Genomic DNA, 19,155 nt, shown 5'->3' with positions numbered 1-19,155 from the left:
TACAAGTTCCTAGACACAGAGCCCTGCATAGCCAAGAGACAGATCACGCTCAGTGCGCTTGGGATCAAGAGATGCAGGTGTGCATCCCCAGACACACTCAGGCTCACGCACATGTGTGTGCATGGCCGGAGACACCTGCCCAATTCAGGAACATGTCAGGAACCACTTCATGGACACGTACACAAGGTTCCCTTGTTCACAGGACCAAGGGACACAAGTGAACAGACATACAGGCCCTCATAAGCCATAGACACAATTCCCCACGGGGGCTCCCCCACTCCCTCTCCAGCTCCGGCTTATAGATCTTCATCCTCCAGGCCAGGAAAACACCAAAGGAGGCACATGGCTCCCCACGCCGGCCCTGCTGCCTTGTGGCCACAACCACGGGATCGGGAATCCCCCCCAAACCCGGGAATGGATCCCCAGTGTCCCGTCTTCCCTCCACTGTGCCCGCCCTGGGAAACTGCAGGTGCCTTATTTCCCCGTGACAAGACCTGTACCTCCATGAAAGGGGTCAAGGGCTGGGGACACTTCCCTTCCTTTTCCATGGCAACAAAATCAAGGTCGAGAGGCCATGGTCTATGGACATCACATGATGTGATGTGGGGCAAAGCAACCCCCAACAACGATAGGTCCTTGAGCATCTTTTTTTTTTTTTTAAGATTTATTTATTTATTTGACAGAGAGAGACACAGCGAGAGAGGGAACACAAGCAGGGGGAGTGGGAGAGGGAGAAGCAGGCTTCCCAACGAGCAGGGAGCCCGATGCGGGGCTTGATGCGGGGCTCGATCCCAGCGGGGCTCGATCCCAGCGGGGCTCGATCCCAGCGGGGCTCGATGCGGGGCTCGATGCCAGGACCCCGGGACCATGGCCTGAGCCAAAGGCAGATGCTTAACAACTGAGCCACCCAGGTGCCCCAGGTCCTTGAGCATCTTAATCCCTCAGTTGTTCCTCTGCTAAAACAAAAACTTGATTGCACAGGTAGGGGATGTGAAAGCCTTTGTAAATGGCTAAGCTCTGCCACATAAATCTAAGAGGTCATTGCTTATTCTGCCTGTCAGTGTCTGTGTTGGGGCAGAGGGGATCTCCCACATCTGCCTCCCAACAGCCCTGTCCTGTGCTACAGGAAGTCACTCAGCCCAGGAGGAAATGGGGACTGAGGCCCAGGGAAGCCAGGCTAGGGGCAGAGGGAAGGCTCCTGCCACTATCTGCCCCACCCTCACCCCCATATTTTAAAGACTCTGGCTCTTAACTCCCAGAACGCCTCTCCAACCCAAGTCCTGCTGTCATCCAGCGTGGCCTTGGGGCTCTCTGCAAAGCTGGAAAGGTAAGCAGCCTCCACTAGCCAACCTCCGCCCCCACCCCACCCCCTGTTCCAGGCCTCCCTCTTTCCTTTTTTTTTTTTTTTAAAGATTTTATTTATTTATTTGAGAGAGAGAGACGGAGAGCACAAAGGGAGAGTGAGAGTGAGAAGCAGACTCCCCGCTGAGCAGGGAGCCCGACACGGGGCTCGATCCCAGGACCCTGAGACCATGACCTGAGCCGAGGGCAGACACTTAATGACTGAGCCACCCAGGCGCCCCCCAGGCCTCCCTCTTTCCATGCAGCTGCTCTGTGCCCTCCCCAACTCCCTCCATGCTTCTCCATTTTCTGCTGAATTCCTGCCCCCCACCCCTGGCTCAACTTCCTTCCCTGCCCAACCCCTGGATCCATCACTTCAGAGGCTCATTCTTGTGCCTATAATGGGAAGAATTCCCACCCTGGGCCTATCCACCTGCTTGCTGCACTCCTAGACCCCAGAGGCTAAGCTCAGCTGGAAACAGCCCCCACCCCCAGGAAATCTGGTGGCTCCACCAACTCTGGGTTTCCAACTGTCTCTGCCTTGTTAGCAGATTCCTTCTCTCAACTGAGCTCTGCCCAAGTCTCTCCCCTCCCCCACAGCACCCCTCAACCTATTCTCCTACTTCTCAGAGAAAATGGAAGCTCTCTAGAAAGTTCTTTTGCCTCCCTGCTCCCACAGCTGTCAACTTGCCTGTCTTCACACTCGTCTGCTCTTCTGTCTCTTGCATGTGCGTGCGAATCTGTGTGCCTATGTGCATGAGTCCGAGCCCGACTGGGAACACACATTTCCCTCCCGTCCACCCGAGCTCATGGTCTCAGCCTCTGCCCCTCCAGAGAGGCCTCACTCCTGAGTGAGCTCATCCTTTTTCCAGCATCTTCAACCCCCCAATCTCCCCCAGCTCCACGGTAACCATGCTTGATACAAGTCCCCTTCTAGATCCTTCTCCTCTCTTGCCTTCACATCCAAGTTCCTCAAAGAGAAGACTGCACTTGCTGTATGTACTTCTTTACCTCCCATTTCACCCCAGCATGCCCCTGGAAGGGCTCACTAGAGTCATCAGTGACCTCTTCGTTGCCAAAGCCAGTGGACCTTCTTCAGTCCTTTTTATCTGATCGTTGTGCAACATTCAACACTGTTCCCCTCTTTCCCCTTCTCGATGCACTGTCCTCCCTTGGTTCTTGTATTAGGATAAGTTATAGTTATTAGTAGCCTAACACAATATAAATTAAAATGCAGTGTGATACGGGGCGCCTGGGTGGCTCAGTTGGTTAAGCGTCTGCCTTCAGCTCAGGTCGTGATCCCAAGGTCCTGGGATCGAGTCCCACGTCGGGCTCCCTGCTCAGCGGGGAGCCTGCTTCTCTCTCTCCCTCTGCCTGCTGCTCCCCCTGCTTGTACTCTTGCTCTCTCTCTCTCTCTCTCTGGCAAATAAATCAAGTCTTTAAAAAAATAAAATAAAATAAATTGCAATATAATAAAACAGTAGCCTAGCTAATTCTTTATTAGGCTAATTAATGGTTGACTCAGCATAGTTGAGTTATGCTTAAATTTGTAGTAGCTTGGTTAGGCTAAGTCGTATTAGTTCAGTTAAACTCCTATAACAAAAAGATCCAAAAAAGACAGTGGCTTAAAAATGTAAAGTTTCTTCCTTCTCATATTCAGAGGGAACATTCCAGGGCAGTGGGGAACCACTGGGCAGGCATTCCGAAACCCAGACTCCTTCTGCGGTGTTGTTGCACTGCCCCCTAGGGCATTATCGGTGACTCAAGAGTGGAGCTGGGTGGCCGCCATGCTGGGCTCCAGGGCAGGAAGGGGAAAGGGAGTGTAGAAAAGTGTATCTAGGGGCTTAAAGCCCAGGTGGAGAAGCGCCCACACCACCTCCCCCTGGCACCCCACTGGAGGGAATGAAATCACACGGCCACACCTGACCTTGAGGTAAGCTAGGTGGTGAGTTAGCGGGGCAGTCATTGAGCACACATCCTGGTGGCCAACCAACCACGATCACCAGAGCCTCCGTCCTACCTCCAGGCTATCCCTCTCACCTTTGTTAATGTCCCTCAGGGTTCTCTTCTGGGAGCCCTCTTCTCCTAGCTGGTCATTCTTGTTTTCCAGTCATATGCGGATGACCCCAAACATTTCCATCTCCAGTTCAGGTTTCCCTCTTGGGCAGCAGACCCACCTGGGGACCAAAGGCCAAAATCTGGGATCCAAGCCAGACTCCCAGACTCCTCCTCTCCCTCACCCCCTACTCAGTGCTGGCAATTCTACTGTATAAAGGCCTCTCCAGTGAGGACTCTGCTCTCCTCCTCCCTGCTGTCTCCTCTCCTTTCTCACAGCTTCCAAGCTGGTTTCCCTGCCTCTACCCGCCCCCCAATACTTCGCACCATCCTCCAGTGAAACGTGGGCATTTGCCAAGGCCCTAAGCCCTCTTCTCTTCTCCCTTTTCAGTCTTTCCCTGAGCCCCACATCCAGCCTCCCAACCTCCATTCCCACGGACACACACGTGATCACATGAGTATATCTCTAGCCCACCCCTCTTCCCTGAGCATCAGACCCAAACACCCACTTGGATGTCTCAAAGGCATCTTGGACTCTATGTGTTCAAATCCGAGCTCAGGATGTTCCCCCAGGTCCCACTCCAGCACAGTGTTCCCTGTCTTATTGTTAACCCAGTGTCTAAAGCCAGAGTCCTGAGACTTGCTGTTGTCACTGCCCTCTCCCCATCCCCATCTGACCCTCCCCACATCTGGCCAATGGTACCTGCGTCTGCTTCGCTCCATGCCTGCATCCCCGCCCTCACCTCTTGCCTGGACTTCAACAACAGTCTCCTCAGCAACCTCCCCACATCCGCCTTTGCTCCCATCATCCACTCTGAGGACATGGCGATCCTCTCCAAACGCAAATCTGATTGTCACAGCCCTGCTTACACCGACCTCTGGCTCCCCAGTGCTCCGAGAACAAGCCAAACTCTTTATCTCAGCCCACAAGGCCCTGCAAGATCCAGCCCTATCCCTGCACAGAGAGGCCTCTGTGCAGCCTCTCCCCTACTCCAGGCCCCGGCCATACTCCATTCTTGGATGCACTTAGCTCACCTAGCTCCCCGAGCCCCAAGACTTTGATCCAGCTGTCCCTGCCACTTGGAACACTTCCCTCTCCTCTCCCTGCCATCTTTCCCAGTCATCTTTCCAAGCTCATCACAAGCACTGCTTCCCCTCCTGGCACAGCCCGTGGCCCCATGCACATCTCGTTCACAGCAACTGTCTCAGCTGTGTGATTGTTGACTACAATCTGTCTGTCCCCCACCCGCCAAGCTCCAGAAAGCCAGGACCCTGCCTGTTTTGCTCACATTGTCTCTCAATGCCTGGCACAATGCCCCGCACATAAGTAAGGGCTCAATTAATATTTGTGGAACAAAAAGTAAGTAAAGGAGAGTTTATGGCCACCACAGTCTGATTGGACCATCCTTCAGGGGCTCTTTTTTGCCTTCAGAATAAACTCCTCACCCTGATACACAAGATCTTTTGTGATCTGACCTCTGTCTCCTTCATCTCTTGTCATTTGTACCCTGTGCTCCAGGTAATATGATCTGTTTAAGAGTCCCATTCACTCAAGCTGCCCACTTTGTGCTCTGTCCTCAGCACCTCCCTGGCCTTCTTCACTTCATGAATTCCTATCTACTTTTGAGACACAACTCAGATTTCTCCTCATCTGGGAAGTCCTCCCTGATCCCCCAGGGCTCCTACAAGCTCCAGTGTTCCTTCAGCCTCACTAATCTCCATCTTGTTCTGCTGCACTGTGGCCCTTTGCCCACTTGTCTCTCTCCCTTACTAAGCCGCAAGCTTTGGGGAGAGAAATATAGGGTTTTAGCTATTTCTTATCTCCAGCCCTTAGCCCATTGTCCAGTTAATGCTTGAGTCAGTGTGAGTACCCTTCGCTTCTTTGCTGCCCCTCCCAATTCCTTTAAAATTGGGCCACACAGCTTTATACACAAAGCTGAAAATGGGAAATGACCCAAAGATCCATGAACAGAGTATAGAAATTGTAGAATAGGGTACCTGGGTGGCTCAGTTGGTTAAGCGACTGCCTTCGGCTCAGGTCATGATCCTGGAGTCCCAGGATCGAGTCCCGCATCGGGCTCCCTGCTCGGCGGGGAGTCTGCTTCTCCCTCTGACCTTCTTCCCTCTCATGCTCTCTCTCTACCATTCTCTCTCTCTCTCTCTCTCAATAAATAAAAATCTTTATTAAAAAAGGAAATTGTAGAATATTCATACAATAGAAATACTACATGGCAAAGAAAAGAATAAATGACTGCCACGCGAAACAGCACGATGAATCCTGAATGTTATACAAAAGAAGCCAGAACCAAAAAACTACCTTTCACTTCGATGAAGGTTAAAACCATTCCAAATGAATCTGATAGAGGTCAGCAAGGGGGTTACGTCCAGGTCAGGGGACCGGCTGGGAGTGAGCCTGACAGAGCTTCCCAGAGGGCGAGACTAGAAACGGGTAATAATCACACGGGTGTGTACACATGTAAACGTTCATCAGGCCGGATTTTCATGCATTTTAGAGTAGATAACTTTCCCTCTATTTTTTTTAAAGTGCTATAATTTTGCAGTCGATCATCATGGATCACAAACCTCCTGTGTCTGAGTCACTTCCTGCTACAGAGTTCCCTGGTTTCAGGTGGTGATATGACACATCCCGCTCCCCAAGCCCAGAAAGGGTAAACCACTCAGCTAGAGTAGACAGCACGTCTGTGGAAAGCCCACACCCCAAGGAGGAGGCTGCATGTCCTCCTTTTTCCATGCAGCTTTAGGCTCCTCAGGGTCAGGTTCTGTGTTTTTGTGTCTCTGGCACAGAGCTCTGTGACTTCCAAATATTGGTGAGAGGCTACCTCTGGTCTATAGCTGGTTGCGGCTGAGGTGGTGAAACATGGCAGCAGCATGGTCAGTGAACGCACAAACTCGGGGGCCCCTGGGTGGCTCAGTCGGTTAAGCGTCCAACTCTAGGTTTCGGCTCTGGTCATGGTCTTAGGGTAGTGGGATCGGGTCCCACATCGGGCTCCAAGCTCAGCATGGAATCTGCTTTAGATTCTCTCTCTCCCTCTGCCCCTCCCCCCAGCACGCCCACACTCCCTCTCTCTCTAAATAAATATAAAGTCTTAAAAAAAAAAAAAAAAGAGGGGCCCTGGTGGCTCATTCGGTTGAGCGTCTTGCCTTCGGCTCGGGTCATGATTTCAGGGTCCTGGGATCGAGCCCTGCATCGGGCTCCCTGCTCAGCGGAGAGCCTGCTTCTCCCTCTCTCTCTGCCTGCCGCTCTGCCTACTTGTGCTCTCTCTCTCTCTCTCTCTCTCTCTCTCTCTGTGTGTCAAATAAATAAATAAAATCTTAAAAAAAAGAAAATATAAAAAAATAAAAATTAAAAAAAAAAAGCACAGGGGAGCCTGGGAGGCTCAGTTGGTTAAGCATCTGCCTTCGGTCAGGTCATGATCCCAGGGTCCTGGGATTGAGTCCCTCATTGGGCTCCCTGCTCCCCATGGCAAGTGCCGTGCAAATGTTTGCTAAAACAATCGCTATTAGGGGAAAACCCAGTCAGACAGACCGGAGTTAAACTGCTCCTCCACTGGCTGTGTGACCTCAGGAAAATTCATTAACCTCTCTGAGCCTCCATTTCCTCATCTACTAAACAGAGATAATAATACCCATCTACTGTTATGAAAGCAAGATAATGTATGCAAAGCACCTGGCTTAGTTTCTTGTATTCAGAGACCATGTCCAACACATCCCTCTCCCCAGGCCCCAGCACTAGGAGGTGCTCAATTGCGTGGAAGACTTACTTCCTTCCGCAGCCAGGCATCATCCTCTGGTGCTAGCAGACAGCAGCATCTTGTGGACAGCTCTAGAACTGCATCCTGGCCAAGTGCCACTCCAGTCGCTGCTGTACAGTCCTTTAAATAAGCCTTTTAAAATACGCACTCTGCATTGGACAAGTACTCATTAGGTGCTTGGTGTACAGGACACAGATCCAGGACCTAAAGAAAGTGAAGAGAAAGGTACAAGATGACTGTAGAAAGATGAAGAAAAAAATCACAACTACAACCTTATCATCAGTAATCTTAATTTTTTATCTTTAATTAAAGAAAGCATAAATACCCTGTAGGAGGATTTGGCACACTGGATAGTGTCTTCTTGGGAAGTTTCTACAATTAGAGGAGTGATTTTTAAGTGTCCTTCTCATGTTAATAACTCTCAGTTAAGGCCAAAGCAAGGAACTGAAAGCTTAGGTAAGCAAGGTGATTTCCAGCTCCCCTCCCCACCGTGGCCTGACTTAGCTTCCCAGGCTCTCTGTGGAAAGGGGGAACAGGAGTATCTGGCTCCAAAGCCCTTATTCTTCCACCACACTCCACCACCCCTGCCCCAGACATAAAAGAGTAAAGAGGGTCTAAAGGTGGCATGGATGACATCCAATGGGGGAGGGGGGGTGTCAAAAAAGGCTTTTGTGGAGGAGACACCATTTCAAATGGGCTTTGGAGAAGGGAGGTAGAGAAAGAGGTGGGTGGCTGGGGAAGGAAGGGCAATCCAATGTGATGGACTACATGGTATATAAAGTGAAGAAACAGGGCCATGAGAGTTAAGGTCAAATCCTAGAAGGCCCCAAATGATAGGCCAAGGAGGCTGCCTCTAATTAAATCAGGGGACCTGCTGAATAAGAAGGTAATTGGATGTGAGGAGATCAGAGGAAAACCAGAGATACAGAAACTAGTTAGGTGGCTACTGCACCAGTCCAGACCAGGCATCGTGCCCCCTGCACCCTGATGGAGAGGAGAGGAGAGGCCCTGAAGAGGCCAGTGGGAGACAGAGGTTCAGAAATAGACAACAGTGAGTCAAATGAGAGGACCCGGTGAGGATTCAAGGAGCTGAGCCTTGGGGAAAAAGGCAGAGCTATATCCAGAATGTGGGCTTGACCAGGGGGGATGATGTGGGCCGTGGGTGGAGATACCGAGCTGAATTTTCAATAGGGAAAGTATGAGTTGCCAGCATCCACTCAGAGATCAGCTCAGGAGAGGGGCTGAGCTGGAGGAAGAGGAGGCTGGGACAGTAATTTCGACTCACATACCTATGTGTGTGAAGGCTCGAGATGGAGAGCCGCAGGGCACCCCGTGTGGAGACGTAGGGGCAGAGGGTAGACACCACCCGGACATCACGGGGCTCCCTGTATTTTAAAGCTTCCTGAGGTCAGAGAAAGAAGAGGAGGCACAGAAGACAGAGCAGGGACTTCTTACAGGACAGAACTAGGAGACCCTGGCGAACATCCAGGGGAGGTCATGGAGAAATACAGGGGTCAGGATGGCCAGGAGGCAACCATTGGATTTGTGGTTGGGGGGTCGCCGTGAGTGACCCCGGAAAGAGCCATTTCAGGGAGCAGAAGTCAAGCTGCAAAGATTTAAGAGGCAAGAAGCAGAGGGTGTGGGGGCAGCTCCCAGGAGGAGGGAGGTGATGGTGAGCAGGGTTGGACTAAGGGTGAGGCAGGCGAGGGGCCTGGGGAACAGAATTTAAGGAGGCCCTCACTTTCAGGGTTGCGCAGGTGGTCCTGATGTGGAGGGGCAGACAACCAGCCCCAGCGCTGTTGAGTGGTAGGGGCCCACAGACAGAGACCCTCTGAGACTAAAGGAAAAGAAAAAAACCCAGTAAGAGAGACCCAGGTAGAAGCTAAGAAAGACCCTTGATCTCCACATCCCACCAAACCCAGGGTGGCCACTGGCAGAGCCTCAGAGGACGCAACGTCTGGGTGGGGAGAGGTAGAAAGAAGGACACACAGGGACAATCTGGGAGCAGGGGCTGGAGATACCCACAGAGGTCGAAGGGCGAGGAAACAGGACAGGAGGAAGCGAGAGCCTCCAGGGACCCTCCTGGGGAGACTGAGCTGCCCTCCCCGCCCCCTCAGTGAGTGTTGTGGGGGGTGGAGTCCTAGCATCCTTGGGGTCAGCCTGGAAAAAGCAAGGAAACCAAGTCTACCCCTTCACCGAGCTGCTCCAATTCAGGGAGACTTGCGACCCCACGTCCAGAGGGGCAGCACCCCAGACCAGCCCGACACACTGCAGCACATGCTTCCTTTCCCCAGAAAATCTGGGTAGTTCCTTAAGGAACTCCATTTCTGGGGTGGGCTGAATGGTGGCACCCAAAAAGATCTGGCTGTGTCCTAACTCCCCTCCCTGTGGAACTTGTGAATGTGACCTTCTTTGGAACAAGGGTCTTTGCAGGTGTAACTACATTAAAGTTGTCAAGATGAAATCATGCTGGATTATGTGGGTGGGCCCTAAATCCATTAAGTGTCCTTATAAGAGACGGAAGAGGGGAGGGCCACGTGTAGACCGAGGCAGACCGGAGTGATGCAGCCACAACCCAAGGAGCACCCAGATCCTCCAGGAGCTGGAAGAGGCAGGGAGGGGATTCTCCCCTAGAGCCTTGAGAGAGAGCATGGCCCTCCTGACACCTTAATTTTGGACTTCTGGCCTCCAGAACTGTGAGAGAAAAGATTTCTGTTGTTTTAAGGCACCAAGTTTGTGGTAAATTGTTACGGCAGCCGCAGGAAAACAAATACAGTCCCCTGTGGTGCTGAATGACTAGAAAGCTTCTGGAGAAGCCCCCAGTCCCGAGTTTCTCCAAATTAAACCAGTCAGCAAGCAAGGGGAGTTCCTGGTCTGGCCAAAAGGTGTGTTTTTTAACTCACCGCCCAGACTCCTTCCAGGCTCAGGTTTAATGCTTAATGCTTTCATTTAAGGAGGAAGGAGGGAAGACAAAATGGACTGCATCACATCCCACTGCTCAGAGAAGTAGAGTCGGCAAAGGATATTCTACCACCCACCTTTCTCCTTCTCCCAAAGCGCGTACCACCCCGCCCAGGCTGGCCGAAAGGGCCAAAGCTGCCCCGAACCACATGACTAAAAGCAGGGAGCTTTTTAAAAACAGGAGCCTGCCTTTCTGAATTTCTCCTTGCACACAAGACCCCCCGCTTCACAGCGAGTCTCTTCCCACCCCTCACATCTGCCTTCTTCCTCTGCCTTCCCCATTCTTGGGGGGCAAAATAAGCGGGATACCCCTGAAGCACGGGAGTGGGAGGTGCTCTCCCTGCCCTCCCCCCTCCTCCCCACAACACAGCTGGAGGGGGGGAGGGGAGGTCAGCAGGGTTCATAAAGGCCAGATGTTAAGGAGAGAGAGAGCAAAGCCCAACCCACGCCCACCCACCCCACCCCCACCCTCACCCTCACCCCCATCGGAGAAAAAAATGGAAAGAGACAGTTTTTAAAACAAACAAAACTTTTGTGGTGCAAAACAGTTTTTCTCAAGAATCTGCTCTATGCAAACAATAACAACTTTTTACAAAGCATTTTCACAGAAAAGGAGACAAGTCCTTCCCCAGCAACATATGTGGGAACTGTTTCTCCCTCACCCCGTTTTTGGGGGAGAAGGGGGTGCTATTCACTAGTGTGGGCAGAAGGGTCACTGGGTCCCTCATTTGTCGGGCAGATCTACCACCCCCAGCTTCCCCTCACACCTAAACTTGGAGTCTCCCCAAGAGCTAAGCTCCCCTGATCTCACCTGCGTGAAGGGGAAAGCGATTCCACCCCTCTCTGACTCTGGGGGATCCTCTCAGCGGCCGGGTGTGGTCCAGGCCTACCTCTCCCCTCCCCCCTGGAAAACAGAACCTCTGACCTCAAAACTAATCCCCTGGCCCTGCCCCCATCGGATCCATCAGGTCCCTGACAACTCCCGAAATGCCTGAAGTTAGTTAGGGGAGGAAGCTGAAGATGCCACAGCCCAGCTCCCATTCAAACCCAAACTTTGCCCCTTCAAGCCCCGCGGGACCCTTGAGGTTAGGGCAAGCACCCTGTAATTTAAGCCCTCTATAAGGGCAGCTAGCCTCCTCTCTAGCTTTTGAGGGGGGTGCGTTTGGGTGTCCAAAGAATGGACCCAGGCCTGCCCTCTACCTCCACCCCCTCCCATCCATAAATCGGTGGAGAGGGCCTCGAAAGGCAACTTGTTTGGTCTGATTTTATTGATTTCTTCCACCTTCCATTACTTTCCCTGGGACAGTCTCTGGCCCTTTCCCCCAGGCAAAGTCTGCGCTTTGGGAAAGGAAGAGGTCCCTTCGCCCTGCCCCTCCTAATAGCAGAAGCAAACTGGGGAGGGGGTTGATGGATCCAGGGGGAGGTCCTCTTTCACCCGTCAGACCTTATAAACTGAAAGCAAACAAGAAAAATTGGAAACTCCAAAACTGGACAAAAAGGAAAGGCTCGTGGCTGAGACTGAAGATCTCGCCAATTAGGGGTCACCTGCCTTGGTGGGGGGAAAGGGGGCTTAGGAAAAGAACAGGGAGGGGGTGATTCCCCCCCCTTGCCCAAGCTGCCCCCTCCCCCATGAAGGCTCCCTTGGGGTGGAGTGCTGGGGAAGGCCTGAGGGGAGTGAAGGGTTAAAGGCCTGGATGGTGGGGGTGGGGGATGCCCCCAGGGAGCTGCCAATCACCTCCCCACCCCCCACCACAGCCCCCTCATCCCCCTGGCTCGCCCACAGAAACAACCGGTTTGTCCATCACCAAGGTCTCTCTCCCTCCTTTTTTTTTTTTTTTTTCCTTGTCTTTGAGCGGTAGCCTCCTTTGCTCCCCCTGGGGTGAAGGCCCTGCCCCCAGAGATCCGAGATGGAAGAGGGGAGGGATTGGAATCTATGTCATTAAGCCTTTTTCCGTTAAGCCTTCTCCTGACTCCAGCCCTTGGTTCGTCTCCAAAGGATGAGGGGGAGGGGGTGTCACCCCAACCAGTTAGGTGCTTGAAGATCACTGTCATTTGAGGTCCCTCTGACCGCAGCCCGTAAAACGTAAAGGGAACAGGCAAATGTGAGAAATGAGGCCCTGTCCTCGAGCCCAAAGTTTGGCCGTGGCCCCAACTTTTCCCCCTTGGCAGAAGAGGTGTCATGCTCAAAGTTCCTCCAAGTTGATCCCCCAGAATTTGAGGCCTGGGGGCTCAGGGACAGCAGGACCCCCTATCTGCCACCTCCACAGCGGGTGAGCAGGCGGGGGCTTTGAGTCTCCCTGGAGGCGAAGCGAGGATGCCGGCCCTAAGTCTCCGTCCTCCCCCACCACCAGGGCCGGGGGGCAGGGGAAGGCGTCGAGGAGGCTGAAGGTGCTCGTGGTGGGGAGCGTCGGTGCAGGGCGGCGGGGCTGTGCGCTGCGATGGGGGGGCGGCGGCCGTCGGCGTTTCTTGGCTGTTCCCCGGGCGGGCCCTTTTGCTGGCGGCCGCTCGGGCCCCCGGCGCAAACTCGGAGTGTCGAGAGCAAAGCCCTTCGCATAACACCAAAGTTTGGACCGGCGGATCAGACGATCGAAATGTTCCTGGCGGAGATCGGCGGGCGCGGCCGGAGCTCCGCTGGCCGTCGAGGGGCTAGCGGCTGGTGCCTCGGGGGCGGCCTGCGGGGGGTTTCCATCGACTGTGGCCGTCTGGCCCGGCGCGGGCGGCTCCGGCGCGGCCCCGGGACCCGCGGGCTCGGTGGAGAGGCCCGCAGGTGGAGGCGGAGGCCGGGAACTGGGCTCCTGATGGGGGCTGGCGGCGGGGCCCGGCTGGGAGTCGAGACCCGAGGCGGGCCGAGGCGGAGCCGAGGCGGAGCTGGTCGGAGATTCCCGAGGGCGCAGGGACGCCGGGCAGCGGCCGGGAGGTAAGCCGGAGCGAGAGCCGAAGTGCGGGAAACTGCCTCCGCCCTCTTCCTCCTCGCCACGGCCCGGGCACACTGCGGCGTCGGCATCCTGACCGGCCGGGGCGTTCGGATCGCTGGACCGCCCGGCTGGTTCCGCGAGGTGCTTCAGGCCATCCGCGGCCCAGCCGCCGGTGCACAGGGGGGCGCGAGGGCCCAGCAGCACCGGGGCCCGCGGCGCCAGCTCCCCAGGCCCCAGGCCCAGAGAGGACGCCCGAGGTTTGGCAAGGGCGCAGAAGGCAAGGGCACGCAGGCACAGCGGAGAGAACTCCTGGGTCCCCCGACGCGGCTTCCGGGGTGTCGGGGAGCAGGGCGACCCTCGCGGGGACGCCGGCACTGCGAGGCGGGGAGCGGGGCACAGAGTTTCCATGGAACCGTCCGGGGGGGTGCCCACTGCGGGGGCCCTGGTCCCAGCGGCGGTGTGCCCTGGCTGCCCGAAGAGCCCACGGGCGAGGGGAACATCGCCCCCCCTCGACGGGGAGGTCTCTGCTCACGGGCGCCCCCGGCCCGCAACCCTGGGCCGCGGAGCTCTGGCTCCCTCCTCGATCTCGTCACGCGGCCCTCCCGGCGGCCGGACTCCTGGGTCCCTGCGAGTCCCGGCGCGGTCGGCCGCCCTTCCTGCCGCCGCGTTCCCTGCGCAGCCCCGGCGGGAGCCCCTCTCGAGTAGCCCAGGGCGCAGAGGCTGGGGAAACAAAGCGGCCGGCGGCCGCGGGAGGCGGGAAGGACCCCGGGCCCGGCACCCGGTGCCCGGGCCCAGGCGGCGGGGAGGGCGCCTTCCGCCCGCTCGGCTTCTTTCTTCCCCGCTGGCTCCCGGAGACCGCGTTATAGAGAACTGCCCCCTCGCTGCCCCAATACCAGCGCCGGGGCCGCGAGCCCGCCGCTGATTGGGCAGCACGGCCTGTGACGTTAGCCCGGACCCCACCCCTCCGGCGGCACCGCCCCCGTCCCCATTCCGCACACAGACACACACACGTGGACCCGGCGCGGCTGCGGCTGGGAGGGAGGAAAAGAGGGAACGTGCGCGGGTGGGATCGCGAGGGGCGAAACGCGCCGCTGCACGTGGCCTGGTGGCGTCCGGCTATTGGGCTGTCGCAAAACAAGTCGTTTTTCCCTTAGCAGTGACGGTTTTCACATCTGTAAAATGGGAATGTACCTATCCACTCTCTTGGGGCTGCGGGAATAAACAGATGAATCACAAAAACAGTGTTGAGGGAAAAGATGACATGAGGCAATGGTTGTTGACAAGCTTTGCATGGCAGGGACTCCTGCGGGCAGAGAATGTTTCCTACCTCTCTGTTCTGGTGCCCTAGGACAGTACCTGGCCCATACGGGATTCAAAAAATGTTGAAATGTAGTTGGGAATTAAGTGTGTGCAAGTTGAACAAAGGAAAAAATAAATTCGGAGCCGGGGGGTGGAGAGTGTTATTACACCCATGGAAGACGATAAGTAGACTTGTATCCATTTTTCTAATGCAGTTTCTAATGGCCCCTTGACCAAATTCCGAGGGGCTGGCTCTTCAGTCCCCTTAAATACCAAGACGCTGCCCTCTGAAGCTGAGCCGCCAAAATGGGCTGAGGAGTCCAGAGGAGGGGACAACCAGATCGTCTTCTCTCTCCCAAGGAGAGTGAAGCAAAGAAAAAGTGAAACCCCCCCTAAAAAATCCTGATAATGAAGGACCACCTCCCCACACACAGCACATACTGTCCCCTTTAACTTTCTTTAGTTTCTGTATAGCTTACTGTTATATGAAAGTCTGTGAATGTATTTATTCTTTATTGTCTGTTTCTGATTAGTCTGAAAAGGAGCTTATGAGAACTTTGTCTTAATCACTACTGCATCCCTTCGGCCTAAAACAGTACCCAGACATAATAGGTGCTCAATAAATATTTGTGAGTGAATGAATGAATCCCTGGAATATTTCTCTCTTGATAAAAATCAGGTTATTGGACTATGGCTGCTTCCTATCCCCAGAGATATAAAGAGATTGGTATGATAGCTTGGAGTAAGAATGTAGAAGTTGGGGAGAGTGTCACAGAGAGAATATCTCATTCTGGGGCCGGAGTAAGACAGAGTTTCTGTAAGGGGGCAAATAATGTAGCTTGCATCCCTGCCCTCCTGGCAGTGACAACAGAAGAATTGTTTTTCTACACGTCATGAAATCATATTTGGGAGGAAAGGGATCAGGAAGGTCTGCCTCCCCACCTCCCTTCTGCAGAGGCCACAAAGGCCCTGGGGTGGAGCCAGGGTTTGAGGAACTAGAGAGTATGGTGTTCTATTGCTTCAAAGGCTCTCACCCCGTAGCATCTTCTGTAGAAGTCTTCAGGGCAGTTATCATGAGGGAAGATCCTGGGGTCCTGCCAGGTCTACACTCCAGGGTTCCTGAGTGCTCCAAGAGCCTCGGCTCCCTCCCCACCTTCTGCAACTTCCTTCCCCCTGCCACACACAGGAGGAAAGTTCTGGAAGGACGATGATCTTTGCAGCTGTCTCTTCTGGGGGACAATGCTGAGAACTCTTACGCTGAGACAGCAGTGACAGATTTCTTTGGCTTGTGGGGCAGAGGGCATTTGCTTCAAACCCACTGTACTCCAGCCTCTTTGCCACTGAGATGCCGGGGGCGGGAGCTTGGTCCCCACCTATAGGAACCTGAAATGGGAAACTCCCCCTATCCCCTACAGTCTCACTCATATTTGCATTCCTGTGCCTAGCACAGTGTTGACATAGGAGAGAACACTCAAGATATTCTTCAGTATGAATAAATGAATGAATTTTACCTAACCATGCAGATCAATGGCCTCCTCTTTCTCCCACTTCAGATCTGAGTTTAGGGGCTTTATTGGGGATCATTACTGTTGGGAGTCCTGCCCTGGAGAAGGAATTCCCTCCACCTCCACTTTCCCTTCTTCCCCTTCCTTTAATCAGGCACCCTAGAATACAGCCCAGATGGGAACCCCACCACCACCCTCCTGTTGTGGGCATGGAAGCACTTTACCAACGGTAGGGGTTAGTGTGAGTAACTCTCCAGCTGAAAGGACCTGAAGTCATCAAACCTCCATTTTCAGAGGGCTTGGACTGGAGGTTCCTTGCTTTGCAACCCAGGGCAGGTCACCTAAGTACTCTGCGTCTCGGTGTCCCTCTCAGTGAAAAGGGGACAACAGTAGCTTCTTCACAACAGTCAGGAGAGTGGAAACACGATGTGAGCCGGCTGGCCCAGTTGTTGCAATTCCCATTACCTACGGTAGAGGACACTCGACCCCGTCCTCAGCTGGCAAGATGAGGAGGCGACACCGTTCTCAGGAGCCCCTCTTCCCCATAAGGAGAAAAAGAGGGACAAGCCTGGATGCCGGGTCCCATCTGACACCTCCGGAATAAGGGATAGGAAGGGCCTAGAGAGACCTGGAAACCAGCCTTCCCCTCCTCCGTGGCCCATCTGAGTCTCACCCAAAGGCCCCTGTTGAAGGATTTGAGAGCAGCACCTGTTCAGTTGTCCTTTTCCCTGGAAGGAGGCACAGCAGAGAAATGGCCCCAGAGTTCCGGCCCAGTACGGTCACTTCTAGAGCACTGACTGCATTCCAGTCTCTGTCTAGGAACTTTATGTTATGTAATTCCTATAACAATTCTAGGAGATAGGCACTATTTTTTTTTTTTAATTTTACATTCCATACATAACCCATTTTAAGCATCCAAGTCAATGATTGTTATTAAATTTACAGGGTTACACAACCATCACCAGAATCCAATTCGAGAACATTTCCTAAGAAATCCCTCATCTCCACTTGCAGCAACTCCCCATTCCCACCCCCGGCAGTGGGTGACTAATCTGCTTTCTGTCCATATAGATCTGCCTTTTCTGGACATTTCATAGAAATGGAATCATAGCATATGTGGTCTTTGCATCTGACTTCTTCACGAAAGCATAATGTTTTGGAGGTTTATCCATGCTGTTGCACGTCCATTCCTTTTTCTCACTGAGTAGTATCCCACGGTGTGGACATACCATATTTTGTGTAGCAAATCACATTTGGGTTTCCACTTCTCAGTTTTCATGAATAGTACTGTTATGGACACTGGCATACAAGTCTTTGTGTGGACATAGGTTTTCATGTTAAGAGTGGAATTGCCAGATCATATGGTAAATTGATGTTAACTTTTTAAGAAACTGCCAAACTGTTTTCCAAACTGGTCACACCATTTTACTTTGCCATCAATATCCATGTTATAAGTAAAGAAAGTAAGGGACAGAGATTTTAAGTGACTTTCCCAAGGTCACACTGCTAGCAGGTGTCAGAGCCACAACTCAAGCCCAGGCAGCGGGGGTCCCAAGACCACGCTCCTAACCACAAGTCTACCTTCACGATAACGAATCTATGAGGGGGACCCACTTCTTGGCCCACCGCAATGTAGCCACCACCATTTATGCCCATCTTACTTCCAGGATTCCCTAAGTCAGACTCTGTTCCCACCCAGCAGCGCTGCACACACACACCCCCACCCCGCCGTAGCCACAAGCACACTTTGCTCTACCTCCATTGCAAATGTGTATCCATGATTAATAGCTGAAGTTCTGGACTCAGATGGTCCGTTCATATTCCTGACTTATCATTTTACCAGCTGTGTAATTCAGGGGGCAACTTATTTAACCCCCGCTTTAGTTTCTTCATCTGTAAAATAGAAATAGCATCTTCCTCAGGCAATTTAAAAAAATGCCTTTATTATGGAAATTTTCAAACCCATACAAAATAAACAGAGGAGTACAATAAACCTCCATGTACCCAACATCCAGCTTCAACACTTACCAGCCCATAGCGAATCTTGTTTCAGCCTTACTCCCACCCTCTTCCTTCCCTACTCCCATTTTTAAAAAATCTACTGAGGTATGATTTACATACAATAAATGCACATTTTAAGTGCACAGTTCAAAGAGTTTTCATGAATGAATGTAACCACCACAGTTAAAGTATAGAACATACTCTGTATTATCTCGAAGCAAATCCCGGACATCATACAATTTCTTTCCTAAATACTTCAATACATATTTCTACAACATAAGGACTCTTTATTTTTTTAAGATTTTATTTATTTATTTGAGAGAGAGAGAGCACAAGCAGGGGGAATGGAAGAGGGAGAGGGAGAAGCAGGCTCCCCACTGAGCAGGGAGCCCCATGTGGGACTCGATCCCTGGACCCTGGTATCATGACCCCAGGACCCTGGTATCATGACTCAAGCCAAAGGCAGACGCTTAACCAACTGAGCCACCCAGGCGCCCCAGGGCTCTTTAGAAATAAACGTAACCCCAATGCTATTATCACACCTAAAGAGAATTAATGTTCTCCCTTTAACATCATCAAATAACCAGCCAGTGTTCAAATTTCTAATTATCTTATAATATTTTTTCTTTATAATTTGGCTTATTTGAATTAGGATCCAAAGAAGGATTTCAAGGGGATAATATGTCTCTTACCTCTCTTTTAATATAGAAATTCCTCCTTTAACTAAGACTCGTCCTGGTTAGCATAGTGGTGAGTATCCCCGCCTGTCCTTTAACTCTTTTTATTTTCTCCTTACAGTTTATTCATTGAAGATCCTAGACTGTCATCTAGAATTCCCATGGTCTGGAATTTACTGATTGCATCCCCATTGTGTCAATCAAGCAACGTTTATTCAACAATATTTACTACACGTATACTATGTACGGGATTGCCAAATATAGCACAAAAAAATACAGAACATACTTAAGACTAGAAAAATTATTCTCAACAATTCAAACTTAACTGGACATCCTGTGTGCCTATCATCTGGCCACCCTATCAGTGTGCGTGTCTGGTGCTGAAGGCATAGCACTGAGCAAGACAGACAACCCCCTGCCCTCAGAGAGCTTGCATTCTAGTAAACTAGGGGAAGCCAGGGAATATACGAGTAGACAGTACTCCTCCTGGGGATTCTGAGGATTAAATGAGAAACCCCTAAGTTTAATGCCTGGTCCATTAGAAGCCCTTGATAAATGTGAGTGTTCTTGGCAATAGTCTAGGCTTTCCCCCTTCTGTTTCTTCCCTTTTCCCCACCCCTGCTCCACA

At 52.6% G+C, this 19,155-nt stretch overlaps 1 protein-coding gene across 1 annotated transcript; it reads right to left on the bottom strand.

The window, feature by feature from the left end:
* Positions 1-10,670: 10,670 nt before the first annotated feature.
* On the bottom strand, positions 10,671-13,883 carry EPOP (elongin BC and polycomb repressive complex 2 associated protein). Its single transcript, XM_028089773.2, has one exon. The coding sequence runs from the start codon at positions 13,451-13,453 to the stop codon at positions 12,314-12,316; it is 1,140 nt and encodes a 379-aa protein (XP_027945574.1). The 5' UTR covers positions 13,454-13,883; the 3' UTR covers positions 10,671-12,313.
* Positions 13,884-19,155: the final 5,272 nt, after the last annotated feature.

The sequence above is a fragment of the Eumetopias jubatus genome, unplaced genomic scaffold (genome assembly GCF_037043125.1).
Source record: "Eumetopias jubatus isolate StellerSeaLion01/CBP00866 unplaced genomic scaffold, mEumJub1_p1.0 scaffold_10, whole genome shotgun sequence".
Taxonomy (NCBI): domain Eukaryota; kingdom Metazoa; phylum Chordata; class Mammalia; order Carnivora; family Otariidae; genus Eumetopias; species Eumetopias jubatus.
The sequence above is the reverse complement of the archived record's forward strand: the minus strand, read 5'-3'. Positions and strand labels throughout refer to the sequence as shown.

Coding starts and splice junctions, on each gene's coding strand:
- EPOP (XM_028089773.2), bottom strand. CDS start 13,453: ATGGAAACTCTGTGCCCCGCTCCCCGCCTCGCAGTGCCGGCGTCCCCG.